General features: G+C 34.2%; 2 protein-coding genes across 4 annotated transcripts; one reads left to right on the plus strand and one right to left on the minus strand.

Annotated features, from left to right (window-relative positions):
- Positions 1 to 245: 245 nt before the first annotated feature.
- Positions 246 to 19,656, minus strand: LOC128229680 (dynein axonemal intermediate chain 7 homolog). 3 transcript variants are annotated; one of them, XM_052941466.1, is made up of 21 exons: positions 19,564 to 19,643; positions 17,396 to 17,492; positions 16,973 to 17,064; positions 16,560 to 16,664; positions 16,143 to 16,283; positions 15,285 to 15,365; positions 14,275 to 14,316; positions 13,346 to 13,515; positions 12,642 to 12,796; positions 12,278 to 12,387; positions 8,856 to 8,973; positions 8,579 to 8,599; positions 7,389 to 7,532; positions 6,913 to 7,066; positions 3,983 to 4,089; positions 3,602 to 3,768; positions 3,209 to 3,298; positions 2,946 to 3,017; positions 1,518 to 1,670; positions 1,087 to 1,188; positions 246 to 852 (listed from the first exon to the last, which is right to left on the minus strand). In XM_052941466.1, exons 1-21 carry the CDS (start codon positions 19,564 to 19,566, stop codon positions 715 to 717), a joined length of 2,262 nt encoding a protein of 753 aa, XP_052797426.1. In that variant the 5' UTR covers positions 19,567 to 19,643; the 3' UTR covers positions 246 to 714. The 3 variants fall into 3 exon arrangements, with proteins under 3 accessions (XP_052797426.1, XP_052797425.1, XP_052797424.1); XM_052941465.1 differs by lacking the exon at positions 14,275 to 14,316 and having other exon boundaries at positions 260 to 852; positions 19,564 to 19,656; XM_052941464.1 differs by lacking the exon at positions 8,579 to 8,599 and having other exon boundaries at positions 261 to 852; positions 19,564 to 19,656.
- A 161-nt stretch (positions 19,657 to 19,817) lies between these two features.
- LOC128232477 (electron transfer flavoprotein regulatory factor 1-like) lies at positions 19,818 to 22,524 on the plus strand. The gene is made up of 3 exons (XM_052946048.1): positions 19,818 to 19,865; positions 20,513 to 20,569; positions 21,968 to 22,524. The coding sequence occupies exons 2-3, from the start codon at positions 20,522 to 20,524 to the stop codon at positions 22,196 to 22,198; spliced, it is 279 nt and encodes a 92-aa protein (XP_052802008.1). The 5' UTR covers positions 19,818 to 19,865; positions 20,513 to 20,521; the 3' UTR covers positions 22,199 to 22,524.
- The last annotated feature ends 1,261 nt before the right edge of the window (positions 22,525 to 23,785 follow it).

Below are 23,785 nucleotides of genomic sequence, written 5' to 3' on the forward strand. Positions count from 1 at the left end.
AGTCTGATAGAAATTCCATCAATATACTGTGGTTGTTCCATTGACATTGACAATGTTGTTGACATTTCCTTATATCATTCTTTACAGGATTTGAGAAACTAAAAATATTCACCATCATATAACTACACTATCAGTGTCGGCGTTGCAGTTTACAAATGTGTAACATGTATTCAGATAAGGTTAGAAGCACTGTTGCAAGGTAATGAAATTAAACCCACTATTAAAATTCATTTAAATCTGGGACCAAAAACAATCCTACTCCCAGTTTAAATTGAATAGTATGGCAGGAATCAAGATATTTTTATAAGTATACTTTTTTATTCAAATATGCAATTGTTACATATGTCAACTCAAACAAGAAACATATTGAAATAAATATTGGACGGATGTGGCTTCAAATATGTGTTCAATCTAATAACAAAATACTGTACATGTAACCTTTAAAATTTTCACAATGTAAAAAAAAATGTTTTATTCAATTTGAAAATAATAAAGTAAAATTATTAGATATATAGTAAAAAAGAATCTTAAAGACCACAATTAAATGCATATTTCAATATGCTCAAACAAATGTCAAAACAACAACAATATTTATCCATTTTTTTTTACTCAGGAGCATTCCAATTCTTTGAGATGATGTTCAAAAACAGTTTTAAATCAAAGATGCATTGTCTAACAACTTTGATTGACTAAAGTCCCTGTGTGAGCCAGGCTTTAGGCGTATGTGAGGACTTTTGTGGCAGAGAGTAGCTGATGTACACAGTCCGTAAACTCAAAGTTGGTGTCCATTATCCGCTCCCTTGCATCCTTTGTGGAGTATTCCGTCAACAGGTGGTACAGGTTTGACTTGAACTGTGGGAAGAATAGAAGATTCTTGATAATTTCAGCTCAGCTTTAATTTAAAGGTACAATGGAAGGATATTTGAATATTCTGAGGCTATAAGAAAAACAAAAAAGAAATGTTTAGGCAGAAGTAAACAATATATTTCAAAATGATAGATTTAACATTATATATTGAAACCATATCAATTTTAAAATAACAGATTTAAGGTACAGACATTGTAAGGAAGAAAACATGAAACTTACAGCAGTGCCCTCGGCATAGTCCTCGGAGTAGGCGTCGTCAAACTCGGTCATCTTCAGCTTCAAGCTCCTGCGCTTGGTCATTAGGAACAGGGACCAGTCCTCCTATAAGTCACAGAATGGATATTAGTATCTTGAAATGTTTTAATTACCGGTATACCAGATGATTCACCAATCCAAGACTTGTAAAATTACTTCCCATTCAATGAAGTTTTAAAATCATTACAAGGAGCATAACATAATCAAACTGCAAAGATCTTCATGGTTATCATGTTGAACAATTTTGTATTCGGTAAAATGAAGATGAAGTGAGAAATTAAGCCTTGAAGTACATGTTAGCTATTTAAACTAGTTATGCTTAATAATGTTGAGAAATTTGTGCCACATATTTAAAACAGAATGTTGATATACAGAGAAAACAACAAGCTGCTTACTTCAGGAAGTGGCTGATCCTCAAGGGACTCTGCCCCTTGGAAGAGCAGTTTCTCACGGTCCTGGGTCTCGCTGTTCCATTTGGACCATGAGAATGCGTATGCTGATGCAGCCAGGGCTATCTGCTCATAACACCACTCCTCAATCACTGGATGCTGGAAGACAGTACAGGTTCATCAGAACAGGGTGGAACCCCATGTATATATACATATAATACACCAGTCAATTGTTATCACGGCCCCAAGGTCCAGGGAAAAGCGTGGACTTTGACTTTCGGTCCAGCCAACCCCGGGTTAAATCCCAGCTCTGCGGAGACAAACTTCTGGTAAAATCCCCGCCAAATGCCCCCAACACCCCAGGGTCTCTAGGAAAGGCCCATGACCCGCTATTTTTGGCGCAAAGACGAAACCACCGCATTCACCCTGCACTGCGGGGCCACCTGGAAGGTAAAAACACGGCCCATTTCCCCGGTATACCCCCGGACCTGGTGGGGCCATGGTTACAATTGACTGGTGCATAATATTATATCAAATTGTTTAAATATATCTTAAGTGACTTCATTTTAAATTTTAATTATGTCATTCAACAGTTACTACATGTAACATGTTTGTTGACCAAATAATTGCAATGGTTTACGCTCAAGTTGGAGTTGACAGAACTGATTGACCATCAACAGATTGACAATATCAGGGCAAAGGGACTCCTATCAGATAAAATTCTTAATTGCAATTTAAAAAAAATCTTACAGATAGTAAAATTACTTCAGGTGAACTAAAATATAAAAATAAATCAGAAATTAAACTGAACAGACCAAGCCCACACATCATAAACAATAATACTGAACAGAAAGATCATACAGCATTATCCTTCAAGTTTCAGTCAAGAACATTAAAAGTAAAAATTTGAACAATATTTGGAGACAATGTAGAAGGAAAGGAGTCGTACATTTAAGGTTTTTGCCTCAATATGAGATAATTATAGTACATTGTTCACACAAGAAAGACACTAAGGCAGGGAATGATTATTTGATACAGAACCTTGGATCAACATTATTCCAACTTGATTTCCTTTTATGACAGACCATATAACTTTGGAATTTCCATGGGCATAACAAGGTAAGTGTGATGAAGCAGGGAGAAACATCTAATCTTACCTTTGCTAGAGGTCGACCCCCAGTGATCTCCTGATCACAGCATTATGATCATATAAAATAGTGTGAGAAACTACTTTGGAATAATATATTTTATTTATACCCAGCTTTGTAGCTCTCCATACTGATAAAGGATTAAAACAGTAAGGTAAAATTGAAATGGTGACATTAACTAAATTAATACCAGGCCTCACCAGGAGTGAACTGTAGGTAGCTCTAAAAATGGGTTAATTTCTATATTGACATTAATATAATTCATTAGTATCATGGAAGTCCCTACCTTATCCTGGATGCTGACATATTTGGCAGAGTCATCAGCTGGGAACACATTTATACCAGCCTTGCGAAGCGTCTGAAATAACAGAAATATTACAATGTTTTCACAACTTCAAATCATACATACATGTACATTTCTAAACTTTTATGGCCTTAACAACAATTGTTCATACTCGTAAGAGGTGTACAAGAAACATTGAATATCTTGAGTATCTTCTGCAAACAAGATGCAAATGAGCAATGACTATCATCGAATCATCTTGTTACCTTGATCAAATCTTTGGGAGTGAGCCATCGCCCTTTAATGTGTTCCAGCTCTGGCTTGTCATCGGGCTTGCTTAGGCAGCACATGGCGTCCTGTGGGAGAAAAGGAAGGGATATTACATGCTGCATTTCCTGCAGAATCAAAAAATGATAAAACAAAACTAAATCTCACAATTGTTTTGACAATACCTTTCAACCAACCAACAACAACAATCTTTTTTGCATTGCTGATTATAAGTCAAAACCTGAATAAGTAATGATTTCAAAAGTTCAATACAAGTAGAGCTTTTAAGTATTGATCTATTCAACACAACTGTTTACTACTAAAACACTTTTCTCCCTAATGAAAAACTTGTATATCAAGAATAGGTGAACACAGTTTTTCCCATTAAATACCTTGATTTCAATTTCAATCTCAATGATAGCAGCTATGATGGTGAGGACAGCAGAGTTTGTCTTGTGAGGGCGGAGTTCCCATGACTGGAATGGCATGTTGATGTGGGCATCCTGTAACAGGGCCATTGTCCCGAAATATGCCGTCTTAAAGGAAAACATCCGTGTCTCTGAAAACACCAAGAATTAATTATTTCAAGTTAATGTTATTTCTATTTGTAAGTGTATGTGTATTCCTTATGAAAATCTGCTCATTATTTTACTGTACAAGTATTACTAAGCTGGGCATACTGAAGTCTTGTGATAACAAAACCACTATTATCTTTGATATTGGCGCAAAATGATAAAAAACTAATATGATTCAAAGTGAGGCACAATCATTACCTTCGTTATATTTGAAGTCAGTAAAGCCGTCCTGGCGCCAGTGTTTCTTCTTGTCATCCCAGCGGGCGACCTGCGGCTCCTCTGTGAACAGACACCCCATGGGCAACCTGCCGAAGAAATGTTGGATAAACCAGTGAAAAGCTGCATAAGTTTTCATATTACATAGAGGTACAGGAGATAAAATGTGAAACTTCTCAAATCATTTATTCAATAGATAAGCATATGTCACCAAAAGCTACCTGGAAGCTATTTCATCAAGAATCGTAGAAGCAATTGTGTTCTTAGTAATGATTGAAAACAACGAAGTGGGCCATTCATCAAAACACAATCTAGGAGTAATTTCTTCGAGGTAGTAAAGTAGTTTCCTAGGATAAAATGGCCACCAGTACGTAACTGTTGTAAATCTCTCCTTAATGAAATGTCCCCCTAGTCCTGTACTACATGCATGATGATACTCTTTCTTTCTCTCTATGGGAATGACATACTTTCAACAGAGCATTGCAATTCAGATAATTCAACAAGGTTTAAAAGATTGCATCTCAGCTGACACCTTACTTTTACATGGGAAACAAATGATTCTATCTTTGGGGGGTTCTCCAAAAGACAACTATATTCATACATGAAACTGAACAAAGAGGTAATGAATAATTAATAAAGAACCAAAGTAAGCAACCACTTCATAAAATATTAATGATCATTCAAGACTTTCTTGACCAGAGGCATAAAACAATTTCATCAATCCAATCAATACAGAGATAGATTTTACAGAAAGAAATGCATTCAGACAGAATATAATCTTGCAAAATGACGACAAGAAATGTCAAAGTGTCTGGGATATTAATTTTTGTGACAGTTTTTTCACTGTGGTTAACTTTTCAACATAATATTTGGTCTAAAAAAATGAAAAGTGATTATAAGATGGAAAGTGATCATAAGATGGAAAATGATTATAACACAGAAGTACTTTCAAGTAAGTTTGATTTAAAAAAATACAAAAAAAGATCATTTTTGTCATTTTCAAATAAATGATCAGCTAGGAAGTAAATGAAAAAAAATCTGTTTCTAAATATGGATCTTTTTTATTTACAGTGAAAGCCAAGTTGACTGCAGCTTCAAAGATCAGTCCCCTATCTCTAACAAACAGAACCAGACAAAACATGCACACATCCAGAGGTGTGATACTGTTTTCCTACATGAGGAGTGGGTCGACAGTGGTTGGCGAGATGTTTCGTGATTCTCCCAGCGTGTTTTACGTGTTTGAACCATTGATAGATGTGCTTCCATTCCATTACATAAACCAGAAGAAAGTCTGCAATATGTCCATCGACCTTTGCTTGTGTGTATACAGTTTTATGAATTTCAGAGTTCCTTACATTCACCATGTAACCCATAAAATACCACTTATAATCTCTATTTTTTTAATTATGTGCAAATATGAAGCCAATTCTTGTCTGTTAAACAATATTGTAAAAGGTATGATTGAATGGGGCTAATGACCGGATAAAAATAAGATATCTTATTTAAAGGACTTGAAGGGGCACGATATAGGTTTACACTTAAAATATGCACATAAGAATTACTTAACTTTAAGGCATATTTTATGTTTAACTCATTTGATTTTAATAAGGATATGCAATAAAAAATATGAGCCTTTATAAATGGGGTATTCAATTAACAACTACATAGTCACAAATTCCCAAGTTACTGTAAAAAGGCATCAACATATCGCTAATATTTTTATTCATTTGTACACAAATCATATGCTTTTTTTTATTTAAATGAGTGAAACATAATAATGCATTAAAAAAAAGGAAAAAGTTTTCATCAATCAAGTGTAAACCTACATTGAACCCCCTTAAATAAGAAATAAAAGTAAAAGGCATATAACTATACAACTCTCTCTCTATGTACATTGCAGGTATAACAACACCCAAATCAGAATAGCGAAGGCCATGGACATAGTTTACAACATCTACACCTGCAATATTCATAAGCTCCCAGTCAGCACAGTGGCAAGAATTCTCCAAGAAAAGGAGAAATCAGGTCCCGCATGGATTCAATTTGGCCTGTGTTTAAAGCACCAGTCTGCAAACATCTGTTATAGTGCTATAGAGGAAACATGTAGGAACTCAGACTTGAGGGTGGTAAAAATTCTGCGGTTGGGAATGTCAATGCTGCCTGATTTGCTCATGATATTTCCAAAACTGAAGGTGTTGTTCCTTGTGAGAGACCCTAGGGGAATATTGAACTCCAGAATTCAAACTGACTGGTTCCCTGTTTATGAAAACAGCACAGGGAGTGTTCAGAATAACATTGACAGTCTCTGCAAGAAAATGAATGCTGACATCAATGATTTCAACACTATCACTAAAATTCATTCAATGAAAGAGAGAATAACCATTCTATCAATTGAGAAACTTGCTTCAGGGCCTAATGTAATGTATAGGGCTCTAGATTATGTTGTGAAAAAAGTAACAAAGAAAGACAAAGCTTGGATGGAGGCCTTTTATAAAGCACATGTAGAAAGCCAGTGGACGTTGAAATGGAAATCACAATTAAAACAGGAACACCAGAACTATACAAAAACAAAATGTAACAAATTCTTTGAATTTCTGGTTAAGTTTTGAAATTATTGAGCTATCACAAGTTATTTGTCATTTTGTTTTCAAATTGCCAATGTTATATATTTTTTTTCACATGATTGGAGATGTCAAGGTACCAATCCTTCAATTTAAAATCTAATAAAGATTTTGAAATACAGAACCACCCTTACTGTAGTCACTATATTAAACTTTGCCAACAAGACGCTTCGCAAAACTATTGTTACATGCTCTGTTGTAATAAATACCATTTTGAACAAGACTCCCAAATTTTGATTAAGTGTTTGCAGGCTTGTTTCATTTTGACTGTGGATGCAAGCCGAGTCTCACCTGAGTGTGACTGCTATTGGGGGCTTCTCATCCCTCTTCTGTGTGTCCGCAGCCTTTTCCTTCTCCTGGCTTGGTGAGGCCCCCTCCTTGTTCAACAGGGGGTTCATTGTGTCCGCAACATAGTCTACATACTCAATCACAGGAGGGTCCACCACTGAAAAAGATTATTATGTTGATTAGAACCAAGTAAACTTATTCCAATTTCAAATGTCTTGGTTCCTTTAGTGAAGACAATCAATAAATATCTGAGAGGCTTGAAGGCCAACAGAAAATGACTTTTCAAGATGTTGTTTTCAGCCAAATATTCCATATTCGTTATAGATATTTTACACAAAACTGGCACATTTTGTCATGAAACAATTATGTAAGCATGTAGCCTAGATGCTTATTCACGAGACATGGAAGTCTCCATCATACATATCAATTTATAATTTGATTAAAAATCAGTCAAGAAATAGTTTATCAGCCACACTCACATCTGGTGATGACCCAGTTGTTGACAGTCTTGGGCTGGGGTGGGAGCTGCATCAGGTTGAAATGAAACACCCCGCCCAGTACATGGTTTGCCCGCAGGTCCATTACATCTTCATCCTCATCAAAGTCCTCCCACTCTGGGGGCTCTATACAACAAACAGGAGGGGGGGTAATTAGGGTGAGACTAAGTCAGGAGAGACAATTCTTCAACCTTTCTAAATCTTTCTAAATTGAATAATTTAATGTGACTTAAATTGGAGAAAATTGTACTTTTTACAAAAATTCTAAGCTGAAACAAAAATATGAACCATAATCTTTCTATGAGGTTATTGACAAAATTGACTAATTAAATGAAATTTATACTTATACCAATGGATACTACATTTATCAAAAGAAATGTACAAAAGCTACAATTGTTGATTTTGTTATTGTAATACTAAATATGCATTATAAACAAACACATATGCATAACTATCATTATGCATAAATGTTATTTTGTAGTATATGATTTATTTCACATTATAAATATAAACAAAAGGTTGATTGCAAAAATATAGAACAATGTAAAATACCACTAAAACCATATCCAGGGAGTGAAGTTGGGGATGTATTGTGCTTTACTACATGTCACCCAATTCCTCAAATACCGGTACCATTATGAATGTACCCAAAAAATCCTTAAATTCTAAGTCAAATCTGAAAATGTGATGCAATCTGCAAATAACTAGGCCAGAGATCAGCACGCTCATTTTTTAAGCTTGACAGTGGTATTATAGTAGTAAAATAAATCTAATATCACCACTAAAAAATCAGTGATTTAAAAAAAAACTTGATTTCTTGCTTTACTTCATTTTCAACTTTGGCTTAGTGTTCGCAGATTTTGTCACATAAAATACTAAATTTCCCTGAACTTCTGAATTTTGTTTCATTAATACTTAAACTGTCACATTATTCTCAAAAGTTCTACATAATATCTAAAATTTGTCTGGATCATTTATAGTTGGTTTGTGTCATTGTTGAGTTTGTACATGTCGTTTTTGAGTTTGTAAGTGTCATTTTTAATATGCACCCAAACCTTAATAAATACAAGCTTTCATAACCATGAGAGTTCCTTAATTTGAAGAGTAGTGGCAGTATATTTTGTATAAAGGTGTTAGTATATAATTCTGTAATGATCTGTACACCGTCTTACCAATTCTCCAATCATGCCAAGCTTTAATTAGTTAGAATCTCGTTAAAACACAAAATCAATAAACAAACTTGTTAAATAAACTCAACATAATTTTCTTAATGCATTTCCATGTTTAATAAAGTATATGTATATCAATTAAAATCCTACACTGTGAGCTTTATTGCTCATATACATTGCAGAGAGAAGGCTTGTAGGTTTCTTTTCCTAAACTCAAAACTATGCCCAACACTGCACACAGCAGACTGTAAAGTTGTACAGTAAGGTGTTGGTTTGTTACCTGGAGTAATGGGGTCTTCAAACTCTTCAACATCTTCCGCTTTCTCCACCTCCTCAACCTTTTCTTCCTCCTCTGGTGGGGCCTCTCCCTTCATTTGCCGCAACATCGCCATCAGGTCCTGGACAAGGGAAATAAATCCTTAAATGTTCACAACGACATTAGTTTCCTAAGAAAAATATTGTTTTGTTATCACATTTTTGTCTTACTTTTTTTTTATTGTTTTCATTTTTTTCTGCAAATTTGAAGTAAGGACATTTGGTTTGGTCCTGCTCAGGTATAATCAATAATCAATAATCAATACTAATTTACGTAGTATTTATTTTATTTATTTATGATATTCAATTTATTGGAATATTTATGATATTTTATTGTCTAATAAATACGCTTTTATACATGAATACTCTTGATATGTCATGTTACTATTTTTTCCCTTATTTTTCAACAAAAGAAGAAATTGAATAACTGCCTACACTGAAATTACAATTTTCATGCTTATAATAATCATAAATAAAATATAAAAACATGCATAATTTGTAATTATAAAATACTCCAATTGCGCATGAAAGGGGTCTTTTGAAGAAAAAAAAGTAACTATTTATATGCATGTGCTGTAAAAAATGTATATTAATATCTGTAGGCTACTGTATCTCTTGTGATCCATCATACATCAATGTTTATATGACTTTGTCTTTATCAAGAATGACAACGATATCCTGTTCAGTAAGAATTGGAACATGACATTGGCTATGAAGAGATTGTAAAAACATGAGTTTCATGGCTTATAAAAACTGATCATCACATTGAAAATTCATAGTAATTTCTTAGTAATCAAAGAAATAAAGTATGTAAAATAATTGTCATGTCATCAGTGAAAATGAGTTCTGAGGAAGAAAAAGTGACGTTTTAATTTTTGCAAAGTTTTGTGCCTCATAAGCAGGAAATCATAGCTATATTATTACATGTTTTCATAAAGGTTTCTTTGATTTAATTTAACAAATTGTATAAGTTTGTTTTGTAATCCTACTTCGTGGTTAAATTTTGTTTTTGACCTCAACAGGACTCATTTTCATAGACCACGTTTCATGATATAATTAACATAAATGATTAACCCATAATGATATGATGCATGCTTACACATAGATTTGTATGCATGTATACTTGCAATCCGTGCTACTTATAGAAGTGCGAGCATAGTAGTTCTAAAAATCATTAATTCCAGAAAGAACGAGTTGAAGTCGTTTTATTTTATTTTTTCCAGTTTATGGTAAATCATAAAAATTGTGCGTATTTATTTTTTCCACAAATTATTAAAAACACATTCACATTAAATTTACATGTAGGTTTCAAAAAGGGAAACAAGTATCAGTCAGTTTAAAACTTACACACTGTTAATATGTATACATAAACATTTCAAACAAGATCAAAATCTCAAATCTATGCTGGCACAAAAACATTTGGTAACACTATACTATACCCCTTTGTCCTGAAAAGTCAGAGAAATTTCACATTAAAGAAACAAGAAAGAAGAAAACCAAGACAGATAAAATGCTCAAGCAATGAGGAGATATCAGGTACAAACAATGATGACATTCTAATTAAGTTTCCCAGTAATATATATGCAAAATGTTACTGACTTTGCTGAAGCCATCTGTATATAGTTTCTCCATAGTTTATGTGCATAAGCATTTCTCATTTATAATTAAATTATTTGTAACAGTATTGTCTGAAGAACCCAAATCATGCCTTGAAGCTTAAATCAACAACAATACCATTGAAGGGCAAATGACATTTCGAATGTAAAAGACAACATTATAAATTGTTTGATTTACGGGAAAAAGTGAACTTCAGTCAGATGGTTTGGGTAAAGTGTGAATATAGCAACAATGTGGGATTTTGAGAAACAAAATATATTGTATGTCACTCCAAATATTGAATTACAAAAATGGAAAGTTAATTTACAGGTAAACAATAATTTTACTTGAAGTTCTGAAAATGGCTGAAATTTGAATGAAAAAAGACTGAATAAATGCAGTCATTTAAATTAGACTTTCGGATAAACAAGCCCGAATTCTTATACTATTGCATGGAATCATATGTTTTGAACAAGCCCTGCTATATAAACTTCAGAATTTGAGTAAGCCCGAAAGACATTTTACCAGTGCAGGGCTTGCGGGCTTGTGCTAATTTTGACCGCTATAAATGTGTTAAGTTGTGAGAGTGATTATTTTGATTTTATTCTTTAAATACCAACACTACCACAGCATTCAATTCAAACATGCATTAACTACTCCACTATACAGTAAATTTAAAGACTACAATCATGATCATCCGGAACCTGGTTTGTTTTTGGAATGTTATGAAAAAATCTACAAGCTTAAATAAAGACTTCTCCCCAGATGTATTTTGAACCTTATATATTGAATGCAAAGGATTGAACTACTCCACTTTAACCAAGTTAATGTGGACAGCTTTTTCAAAGTACATCATTCCACCTCTCTAAAGAAGTACTTTTACTAAACGAGAAAACAAATCTTTTGTATGCAATACTTTGAACCTCCCAACCAAGAGATTGTGGGTTCAATACCCACTAAGGGCGGGCCGCAACTAAGGGTACTTTCTCATGGCCGCTCAAACTAGTACTGGTTTCTAGTTTCTACCCTGAGGAAACAGACTTGATAGTGATTCTATAAGCTATAAGCTTAAGTCTCAATCAAGCTTCAATAAATAAGAATAAAAACTAAACCTTTTTTTGCATTTGATGTTTTGAAAGGAAAACCCCTTCACTGAACATTGCCAAAAGTGGCTTCGTATTAACTACAAATGAGTTGCATGTAGAGAACAGAGATGAAAGTTCTAAAGCCACATATGAGACAGAAGCATTATTCTAGATAGTTTTCAATTCAATCCAGATGTGAACCAGTATACCACACGCCACAATTCCATTAAGCTGTGATATTTTCCCTTAGTTATATATTACCTCTTCCTGAATGTAAACAAAATGGTCATAAGTTAATAATTAATCATGAAATAAAAGGCACACAGGAAGTATATAGAGGGACTATCTACTGGAGCATTTAATCAAAATACATGAGAAACTGTCTTTTATATCACTGTATACAAATGATTTGATGTTACAAATGAAATAGAAAAACAGAAAAAAACTCAACGTAATCGAATTACTACAAGGTGTTTTTCCAATCTCCTCCACAGAGATTTCCCTTAACAAGCAGAGAAGATTTCTGCTACCATGATGGAAAATAGCTGAATTTTGACTATATATATTTTTAATTTTCTTTAACATGATGTCATTTAAAAGTCATACTGTTTTGAAGAATTCTTTTAAATCCAGCTTGTTATAGACAAGATTGCACGTTATGTTTCTGGATGTGAAATATTCATGCTAACAGGAGTGATCCCCCTACCTCAGTGTCTTCCTTCTCAGCGCCCTCCTCCGCCGCCTCATCTCCTTTCTCCTCCTCCTCTTCCTTCTTCTCCTGCTCCTGAACCTCCTCCTTGACCTCCTCAATAGGCTCTGCAGACAACAGAATGGATATGTAAACCTATGTGCATTAATGGAGAACATTGATAAAATATCAATGTAGAATGTCCAACAATAAGTCAATATGAAAACTATTTTTTTATTGATACTAATCATACATACATAGATCAGTTTTGCTACAGTAGATTTATTGTGTTCTAACTAGAATAAGTCCAATCATTCAAAGGCGCACCAAACTAGTTCTGTCAACAAAACTAGATTGTCATGCTGATATATTCCAGGCCTACCTTCCTTCTTCTTCTTCCTGGGGTAGTATGACTTGCATGTGGAGGAGTAGTGGTCATACTGGGTGAGCAGCACACGGAACCCAACATCCGACAACGTGAGCAGACGTGGGATCTCAAACTGGAAACCTCGCTCTTTGAACTCAAACAACTTGATCCTGAAAACCAACCAACACAGAAATGAACATTGAAATATTAAAATTAAGATTAATTATTTTTGGTTCTTTGAATATAATCAAATGACTTAAAGGGTTAATACTAAAATTAGCCAATCAATAAAGCTAAAAAATGATTATCTTTATTAAAACTAAGCAATTCCTCAAAAGCTAGACTGCACCTATCTTACTAATGGTCCAGTTATTTTTAATCATAAAAAAATTGCTTTAATTAAGTGCTTCTGAAAAAATTCTGTGGAACAGCAAACAAAAGTTTTACATTTCATTGCCAGATCTTCCCTGTCACAACATAGAGGCAACTGTCTTCAGCCGCAGTAATTGAAAATAATCATCTACATGCCGCCAAACCTACCTGATATAAGTATTCATAACTGTTAAACGAATGGAGAAATTTACTAGTCACAAACAAACCCTTGACAATCAAATACACGTCACATAACAGAGGTGGATTCAACATACCCTTGGTAAGTAGGTAATTATTGAAGGCAGTCATAATTCCATTTGGCCTTATATCAATTATGTATCCCCTACCTGGGATTTTTGGAGAGGTTTCCCCAGATGCAGAGGCAGATCTCGGAGTTGGCCTTTAGGTAGTGAAGGTTGAACGTCTCAGTATCACACAGGTCTGTCGCCTGCCCCAGGATCATCACTGTCGCTGCATCTAGCTTTGTCTGGATCAGCTGCTGCAGGTCCTCTCTCGTCTATAACACACAGGTATTACTATAGAACGGCCACTGATTGGAGTACTCAGTTCTAACTATGTTTCAAACCTCATTTGAAAGGAATAAGTGAATATCTTTACTAGTATGACACTAGTTTAATGTAATTGAAAAAACAAGTATTTTACTCATGATTATGCAATAAAGTTTTGGTGAGATAGACTTGTAAAGGAAAATATATAGAGAATATTGCATGTGTGGTCATTGAGTATTGAAAAAACAAGTGAGTGTTCTAAATTGGTCAAAATGGACCTTTGAGAGTTTTCATCAAAATTAGAAAACAAGTTTAATAAATGTGATATTCGATTTAGACCATAAATTCTAATCTGATAATTAACCTTACGTAATTCAAACATAAAATGTTCCTATTTACCAAGCACATTTTCAATGCTGTTCATACATGATGTTAGATCAAGTTTACATTAGTTTTATTAAAATAAATTACATATTGAAGTTATTTCATGAATGTTGCTTCATTTATAATATTAATACAGTATACAAAATTGTACTGATATGTTAGCTCAATATATATAACAATACTGCAAAGCACAGCCAATACATATGTATAAAACAAAACACAAGCACAATCATTAGAATCACATCAGATCATATCAAGTAAGAATCAGGCCTGAAAATATCATTAACAAAGAGAAAAGTATATATATCTAACTTTAATTTTACCACAAAATAAAATACTGGCAAAATGATTTTCAGGCCAGAGTCTGAGCACCACTGACTTACATGCTTAAGTAGTTGTATAAGCTCTTGTCGACCATTCGGGCGCTATATTAGGCCAGAAGGATATTATCAAACTAGGATACATCACTAGGTCACAATTACAAAACGGTTTCTACACTTTTCAGTCACATTTATTGAAATAAAATATTTAAAAGGTTATCTTTATATATTCACTTCTATTTTTATCCATTACAACATAAATACCTAAATAAGCACTATTTTCAATTCAACCAATATTTCATTATCTTCGTGCAGTAACTCAATAACTGCTTCTATTTCTATATGCAGTTAATGAGTTATTGCACTAAGGTAATGATCTACTGTTCTGTCCATTAATAAATGTGTCATTCTTTTCATAATTTCTGTAAAAACTAATCAAGGATTGAATAAAATGTTACTTTAAAATTTTAAAGTGACACTCTTATTCAAAATCAATACATACACATTTATAGCAAACATCATTTTTGACTGATAAACCTTCAAATACTTACTTACTAATGCATTTATGAAAAATATTAATTACTGATAACAAAATTGTAACCGTGTATTTAATAGTTGAAAACGCAAAAATATTAAATGATTGGTGAATGCTAAAATATTTACTGAAATATTTACTGTAATCTACTTTAGTCTCATAAGGTAGAAATACTGTGTTTTGTGCTCATTTCCTTCAATTTAAACTTGGTATCCTTCATAAGAACCAATGTTTTTGACATTTATTCATCCTTTTGGGAATATTAAAACAATATTATTAATTGTGGTCAATCTTATTTGGGAATGAGTGTGCATCTTTAAAACACCCATCAATGCCATCATATTTAAGAGACATGAAGAAATTTGTATAAAAATGTACAACGCTGCTCTATAATCTAAAGATAATAAAGGAAGATAGAAAAAGAAAAGTGCTCTGAGTTTCATAAGGTGGTCTAAGAGAGAACTTAGCATATACAACTACATAATAAGGTAGGAATTAAGCCACCGGGGGTATGCAAAATTGTATATCTTAAACTTACACTCTTGTATCGCTCCAGCTCATCAATGTCAAGTTCTGACTCTGGTGTGTCCTCCAGCAGGTAGTCTAACTCATTGATCAACTGCAAACATATCAAAAACACATGTTGTGGGCTCAACCTTCTTACATTTGTTACATGGATTACCTTTAACAGAATATTTTCGGATGGTTACACTTAGATGCAAAACATAACTTGTGAAGAAATCAATCTATTTTATTGGTGTTTTATCTATTGCAATGCTCATGATCAAGACATGCTTTATAAAAATGTACAAATGTTTGTGCCTTATATTTACACATATGTTACGTTGATTATCCCTAAAGTCAGGTTTAAGTGGTGAACAAATGAAGATATGTCATATCAACATTTATCAACAATATTCTTATTTATCTTATGCCGAGAAAACCATTATAGCTAATACTAATTTCTTTAAGCTGATAGCTTATAGAATCATTTTTGAGTCTGTTTCCTGAGTAGAAACTAGTTCTAGTGTCTATTTTGAGAGGCCATGAGAAAGTAACCAGAGTTGGGATCGAATCATAACCTCTTGGGTGAGTCTCGGCTGACGCCTAGACTAGCACTAGATCTTTCTCACCTCAAACCTATTGGAAAGCTTTGCTAAGATGATAAGACTAACAACAAGTGTGTCACACGCAGATAACAATACAAGCCACTTTTTCTCCATTTATAACACGCAGATGACAATACAAGCCACTTTTTCTCCATTTATAAAGGTAAATACCTCAACAAGTAATTGTGTTGGAGTGATAAAACTTATATCCAAAAAATAACATAATATGTGTGTTGTCATTTTGAAAGATGACCTAAAATGAAACTACATGTATTATATTCACTCACACTAAGGTCGAGGTCCCCTTGTTTGAGGACACTGTCGATATCATTGTGTTTGGAATCCTCCAGCCTCAGGTTGATGTATGTGTTTATCTCTCCTGGGATTGTCGGATCAGGGGAACCATCACAACGCATGTAACGAGCCCACTAGGTATACAAAAAAATTCTTTAAATGTCTTGTACTTATGATGAAACTTTAACTTTAGATTTAACTTAAAACAGGTAAACAATTTGTATTTGTAGACTTAGACTGAAGGACGTGTAAACATGCCAAACAAGCCAGCATGAGATATGCAATTTCATATTTGGCCTCTGAATTGATCCCTTGAATTGCAATTTGGCCTCAAATAACAGAAAATTATTTCCATTATCTATTACTTTTCCAAAACAAATTAACACTAATGAATTTGGAAGAAGTTGTACCTTAGCCTTTCTCCTCCTATCATTATTGAGCTCATTGAGTCTGTTCTGGTTCCCCTCCTGCAGGTCCGTGAGAGCCAGCATCTCTTGACGACGGTTCTCCTTCTCCTGTTCAATGGTCACATAAAACATTTAAATTAACAGAACTCAAATAAGTACATGGTAGTTTACATTCTTAGCTCACTCAATTTTATGTGACAAAAAACTTGACATTATATTATCATTTCAAACAATAAAACTCTTGCATTAGATGATGGTTATTCAACTTATTTGTTACCCTATAGAAATATTAAAGAAGAAAGCTGAATAGTTCTACTTTAAGTATTGATGGGATTTTTATTATTACTCACAGTATACATTTACTTTAATACAAAACATAATATTTATTCCATTTAACACAGACAGAAGTGACTTACAGCATTTTCAAGTTTTCTTTTTTCTGCTTCTTCAAGTTTTTCTTTTTCCTTTCTTTCTTTTTCTTCTTCTTCTGCCTTCTGGCGTGCTTCCTCTGTTATGAGTACATGAATGAAGTTGTGATTTAAAATTGGAATTTGAATCACAAAGATAACTTATTATATTGTTAACAATTGTTACAATAACTACTTAAGTTTTCAGCAATATACAGATGCCCCAATTATTTCCTTTTTTTCTATTCAACCCAATGGTCAAAAGTTTTCACCAGCTCATACATTGTGAAACTAGTAAACAAATTATCTGGGCTCCTTAATACATAATCTCACTTGTTAACTTCAATGCCAAATACTAGTCAGAACTCAATTTAAGCTTGTTGATCCAAATTCAAGTTCTATTAACTCAACAACTGGTGGAATAAATATTACCTTCTTCAACAGCTTTCCTTTCTTCCTCCTCCGCTTTAAGCTTCTCTTTCTCTGCCTTTGACAGCTTCTTTTTCCCTGCTGAACCCTGTTTAGGGGGCTAAAATATAAATCAACAGCAAAATATAAAACCATTGATAATTGAACATTAACAACTCTTTAAGCTCCTATTGTACATATACTTTATTCATTGATGTGACTTCAGAACCAGGGCACATGGACATCATCATGGTTATTTCACTTTTATGTTATTGATTGTTTGAAATAAAGGTAGCATTACAAAGGACGGGGAGACTAAATATCTTGGCCTTATTATTTTACATAACTATGTGTGCATGTAATTCCTTTATGAAACAATGCTTAGCAAGCAGCTGCCAAACTAAGTTAGTGCCAGTACAATGCACATAAAGTAACACTTTCAATATGTGTGATGTATGTATGAGTCAAATCATGTGAACATGCCATGCTATACTACAAACCATCACATACACATAATCTATAGGCAGTTATTGAGTTCTTGCACTATGTTACTTGCAGTTTCAGATATCAGTGTCAAATACTAACGTGTACCATAGTCAAAAGAAAGCTCTTCTTATGGATATATTCAGATACAAAAACTGACTTTCGCAGTAATTACAGTGATGATTTTTTTGTTAAATTAAAAGTCCAAAGATAGCAAGGAACTCTGATCCAGCTGCTACACAGCATTAGCAAAATATGAGACTGCAGTTGAAAACATTCCAGTTGAAGTTTAACCTAGACAAATGTGAAAAGATCAGAAAAGCTTATTCACATAAACCACTTGTATTAACAACATAAAGTATTCAAAGACAAAATTTAAAACATTCAACACAGCCTAGTACTTGGGAGTAAATATTTCATCAGATCACAATGCAAATAACAACGAAATTCATCTGCATAAATACAGCTGATAAACATAGTTAACAGAATTGTGTAGTTAGGCCTTGGTACATCTAATTTTGGAAATTGCATCTACAGTCTGGCACCATTTGACTCAATTTCATATCAGTAATCCACCAGTCAATTGTAACCACGGCCCCCAGGTCTGGAGAAAAGCGGGGACTTTGAATGGTTCAAGTTTATGCGCCAGTCAATTGTAACCACCCCCCCCCCCCCAGGGACCCTAGGTAAGGCCCATTCCCCACTAATTTTGGCGCGAAGACAAAACCACCGCATTAACCTAGCTACAATAATGAGCAATCAGGGATACTTTTTTATTATTATGACATTTCTTTTGTATCCCTGTAACGCTACAACTCTCTACCATTTAACACCCAGCAAAATAATTTATAGTGATACTAAGCATCGATGTTGAATAATAATGACAAAATTCTTCATTATATACCAGACAATAATATAAACTGGATTGAATTCGTCATTAGAGTCGTTATTTTCACATTAATATTTTCTGTACACAACCTGTCAGATTTGTCTCAGATTTACAGATATCAGGATACTTGATAAACAATCAACATATGTAAGTGTTTTATGATATCTGAACATGTTTTTCTGCATATCAAGATAAATAAATATGTGTTTAATAGTAGGCAATAATATAATCGTAGAAATTTGAATTTATAATGGAGATAATTTCAAACTTGTGGCTGCAAGGATTCTCTGTGCAAGAACCGTTCGCTACTTTTTGCTGGGATGGTGGACATCACGAGTCTGCCATAGTAAAAAAAATTGTCAAAAGGCTCGTTGACGGCCATTTAGGTGGACTACGCATTAACCCTGTAGGTCACCTGGAAGGTAAAAACATGGCCCATTTCCCCTGCTTTCTTCGGAATAACCCCGGACCTGGGGGGGGGGGCGTGGTTACAATTGACTGGTGCATAAACTTGAACCATTCTTGTACGCAAGAGCTATGATGCTATGCATACATTTATCATTGAGATTGACATACCTCTGATGAATGACTTAAATTGTACCATACAAAATTTTACTGCTCTTGTCCACAATAACAAATGTACAGTCGGTAGAATTCCTTCCATGATGATAAAATATTTCGGGCAAAATGTGGATGTCCGAAAATTCATCTACTTGGCAGGTGCTTTTTAATATTCGGCGGAATATCACACTTTAGTAGATTGTAAGTAAACGAAACAATATATTATCTTTCGTTGTTAACTTCAAATAAATTTTATTACCATTTTGTTATGCAGAGAGTCAGGGAACACACGAAATATATAATTCTCTCGAGTCGATTTTTGTGTACATTGGCAACCAAGCTAGGACTGTCGTAAAGGGGTGTCATTTTCGATGCTATTTTTATTAACTATCGAAATATGAGATTATGTTTAAATAATGATATAAACTCATAAACATTGAAACTTTTGGGCATTTTTTTCATTTTTTATTACGTGACTAAAATTTAAAATTATTTACTACATCTTCGCTATTACCGCAAACCAGTTTGACAGTCCCCGCGAAAGGAACGAGAAACAGAAAGGTAACGGCTTAATTGTAATTTATTTGCAGAAAATGTACGACAAACAAACATTTGCAAAGCAAAAATATTGTATCTCTGTTTTTCAAAATCTACAACGTCGTTTATCGTCATGACAGCATACAAAACCATAAAAGTGATAATCGCGAAATAGTATGACATTTCCTTACTGAGGTCAGCTTTTTAGACTTATGTGCCAAATGTAAGATTGCAATCTTAAATCCCTTATTTATTCACAATTGAAATTAACGAAACTTTTTTTTCTCCTCAATGTTTAGATCACGGGCGGCAGTATTCTAAATTAGAAGACGTGTTATATGGGATTCTTCCAATCCCTAACATCTTAACGGGTTTTTGTTAAAACAGAGGGGTCTCAAAAATATTGAAATTGTAATTAGAGAAGTACTTTACATTTGAAATAGATAGCAAAGGTTTATATTCATAGTTTACCATGTAAGTGCCACAGGCGGCAGTTGCGTTGATATGACCCACCCTAAGGCCACACACCCCTCCGTAAAAAAATAGTATTTTTTTTAAAGGCATTGGAAAATTGTGTTTTCAACAAAATTTTGTTCCTTTCATCACTTGATGCTGTTTATTGTGCAAACCTAATGTTTATGCTGCCCTCTTCTTGCATTAACTTTTTACAGACTTCTGAGATGGGAAGCAATCCACTACGACACAAAGTAATTGACCTCTATAAAACAGTATGTACAATGTCATTATATTTTTCAGCCCTGTTTCTTTTTTTTTGTTTAAAAAATATGTTTAACAACTACTCCTAATCTTTATAACAGTGTATTTTCAACAATATTTCACTTTTAGCGAAAGGATGTACTGTGAAAAAAATAAATATAGTGTTTTTTATGCCCCCGAAGGTGAACATATTAAAATCGCACCGTCCGTCCATCGGTCCGTCCATGTGTCCGGGCTGTAACTTTCCCTTGTATGGACAGATTTTAAAATAACTTGCCACATGTGTTCCACATACCAAACGACGTGTCACGTGCAAGACCCGTATCCCTACCTCCAAGGTCAAGGTCACACTTAGTGTTTATTCACAATTTAATACTGCATATAAGGACATAGAGTGTAGGTTGTCATGTCCGGGCTGTAACTTTCTTTTGTATGGACATATTTTAAAATAACTTGCCACATGTGTTCCACATACCAAGACACTAGTGTTGATTCACAATGGAGTGCTGCATATAAGGACATAGAGCATAGGTTGCGTGTCCAGGCTGTAACATTCTCTTGTATGGACATATTTTAAAATAACTTGCCACATGTGTTCGAAATATCAAGAGGACGTGTCGCTTGCAAGACCCGTGTCCCTATCTCCAACGTCAAGGTCACACTTAGTGTTTATTCAAAATCAAGTGCTGCATATAAATAGGACATAGAGTATAGGTTGTCGTGTCTGGGCTGTAACTTTCTCTTTTTTGGACAGATTTTAAAATAACTTGCCACATGTGTTCCACATACCAAGAGGACGTGCCGCATGCAAGACCCGTGTTCTTACCTCTTAGGTCAAGGTCACACTTAAATGTTTATTCACAATGGAATGCTACATATAAGGACATAGAGTATAGGTTGTTATGTCCGGGCTGTTACTTTTTCTTGTATGGACATATTTTAAAATAACTTGCCACATGTGTTCGACATACCAAGACGATGTGTCACGTGCAAGACCCATGTCCCTACCTCTAAGGTGAATGATACACTTAGTGTTTATTCATAATGGAATGCTGAATATAAGGTCATAAGAGTGTAGGTTGTTAAATATGGGTGGTATTTTTATGTTCAGAGGCAATTTAAAATAACTTGCCATATGTATTTGACACGTAAAGGCAAGATCAACTTTTCATGTACTGACTTTGTTCATAGGTCAATGTCACATTCGGGGGCATTCATCACATACTGTGACAGCTCTTGTTTTAATTTATTTTTATGGCATTCATGATCATCTTGTAAATGATAAATTAATTCATATCACACAAATAATTGATTACAATGTATAACTGAAATATGTTTGCAAAATATAACAGCAAATATCAAAATCATTTTGATTACGTTGCAATGATGTAACTGCTATACCATTTCAGCTACTTTACCTAGGACAGGATTACCCTGCAGGTGGAGATTATTTCAGGCCGAAGCTTAAGGCAGCGTTCATGAAGAACAAAGACGTGACAGACCCCAATGAAATAGAAATGCTTCTAGCCCGAGGACAATATGTGGTGAAAGAACTTGAGGCCCTTTACATGCTTAAAAAGTACAGGACACTCAAAAGGCGGTATTACCCTGAAGAGTCAAAGATGAAACCTCCGGGGTGATCAAGGCTGTAGGCTTAGCGTGATGTGATTTGCTATGACTTGTTAATTTAGTAAGAGGCTATTAGAGGCATTAGTATCAATGAGTCAAATGAGTCAAATAAGTGAAATTAACTGTTTTCATTTTTTTAAATGAAATAACAGTTTTAGTGCTGTAAAAAATTATTGCACTGGGTGAATTAATAATTAAGTGCATGAGAAATGTACACTAAAACTCTTCTGGTTATTATCATACGATTTTTTGTTTGTTTTAAGAAACATATTGTATTATTTGAAATTACCAATTGTTCACTTACATTGTCAAATTGAATATAATTATGTATATATTTAAAGAAGAATTGTTTTCTTTCTTTATTCCAAATGGACTCGTTCACAGATTCTTGTTGTCAACATTTTTTAGGGCTGTTGAAACTATTTTACTACATTTTACGTAAAATATACCAAACCAGCAACTAGCAGATACTCATTTAAGCAAAATTTTGTAAAGTTGAGTCTAAAATAATAAAAGTAGTCACATTCTTAAATAATTATTAATTGTACAAGTTAATTTTTACGATGTCTGACTGCAAGATTTGAACGAGTCCCTTAAAAGGCGCACAATATAGGTTGAAAGAGCCCCTTTAAAGGCACACAATAGAGGTTGAAAGAGCCCCTTTAAAGGCTCACAATAGAGGTTGAACGAGCCCCTTTAAAGGCGCACACTAGAGGTTGAAAGAGCCCCTTTAAAGGCGCACAATAGAGGTTGAACGAGCCCCTTTAAAGGCACACAATAGAGGTTGAATGAGCCCCTTTAAAGGCGCACAATATAGGTTGAAAGAGCCCCTTTAAAGGCGCACAATAGAGGTTGAACGAGCCCCTTTAAAGGCGCACACTAGAGGTTGAAAGAGCCCCTTTAAAGGCGCACAATAGAGGTTGAACGAGCCCCTTTAAAGGCGCACAATAGAGGTTGAAAGAGCCCCTTTAAAGGCGCACAATAGAGGTTGAACGAGCCCCTTTAAAGGCACACAATAGAGGTTGAACGAGGCCTTTTGTTGTTTATCAGTCTACAAGAGGGCATAACTCAACAATTATTCATGACAGATTTATGGGCCTTTTTGTATGTGTTTGTAGTGTCTCCCGCAACAAGTGTACCAAGTTTCATTTGAATATATTGAATGTCTTTTTAGATATATAGCCAATGTTGCGTCAACAACACCTATGCTTGTTTTTTACTCAAGTATAGGGTTTTATTCGTTATAATATTGAAAAGTACAGACAAAAGCTTACCTTATATTTGTTTGTTTGAGTTCTTGCAAAGTTGGAATATGCAGATTGGTCCACTGTTTTCTTGCTTGCCATGTCAGTATATATCTGCACTTCTCCTCATACAGGAATGTGTTAATATTGTATGATCTGGATTTATTTCCAATGTTTGAATGTAAAGAAATATTCTTAGATGACACTTGCAACCATAACACTCAATCTCATTTTGAAAACAAATATTTTGTTCTTTGTCAATTTTTATGTTGCATGAAAGTGCTCAGACAATTAGCAGATTTGTTTAAATATTTGACTTCCCACTGAATGTTGGTGTTTCCTTTTTGCACAATG

Source organism: Mya arenaria, chromosome 4 (assembly GCF_026914265.1).
Source record: "Mya arenaria isolate MELC-2E11 chromosome 4, ASM2691426v1".
In the NCBI taxonomy this organism is placed as follows: domain Eukaryota; kingdom Metazoa; phylum Mollusca; class Bivalvia; order Myida; family Myidae; genus Mya; species Mya arenaria.

What these genes read in the sequence shown, in the direction of transcription:
- LOC128229680 (XM_052941466.1), bottom strand. An exon ending in CAGGAAGAAGAAGAAGGAAG is followed by an intron (nt 12,388 to 12,641) that starts GTAGGCCTGGAA and finishes TGTTGTCTGCAG; the next exon opens with AGCCTATTGAGGAGGTCAAG. An exon ending in ACTATGCCGAGGGCACTGCT is followed by an intron (nt 853 to 1,086) that starts GTAAGTTTCATG and finishes TTCTTCCCACAG; the next exon opens with TTCAAGTCAAACCTGTACCA.
- LOC128232477 (XM_052946048.1), top strand. Translation starts at nt 20,522, where the DNA reads ATGGGAAGCAATCCACTACGACACAAAGTAATTGACCTCTATAAAACA. An exon ending in TAATTGACCTCTATAAAACA is followed by an intron (nt 20,570 to 21,967) that starts GTATGTACAATG and finishes ATACCATTTCAG; the next exon opens with CTACTTTACCTAGGACAGGA.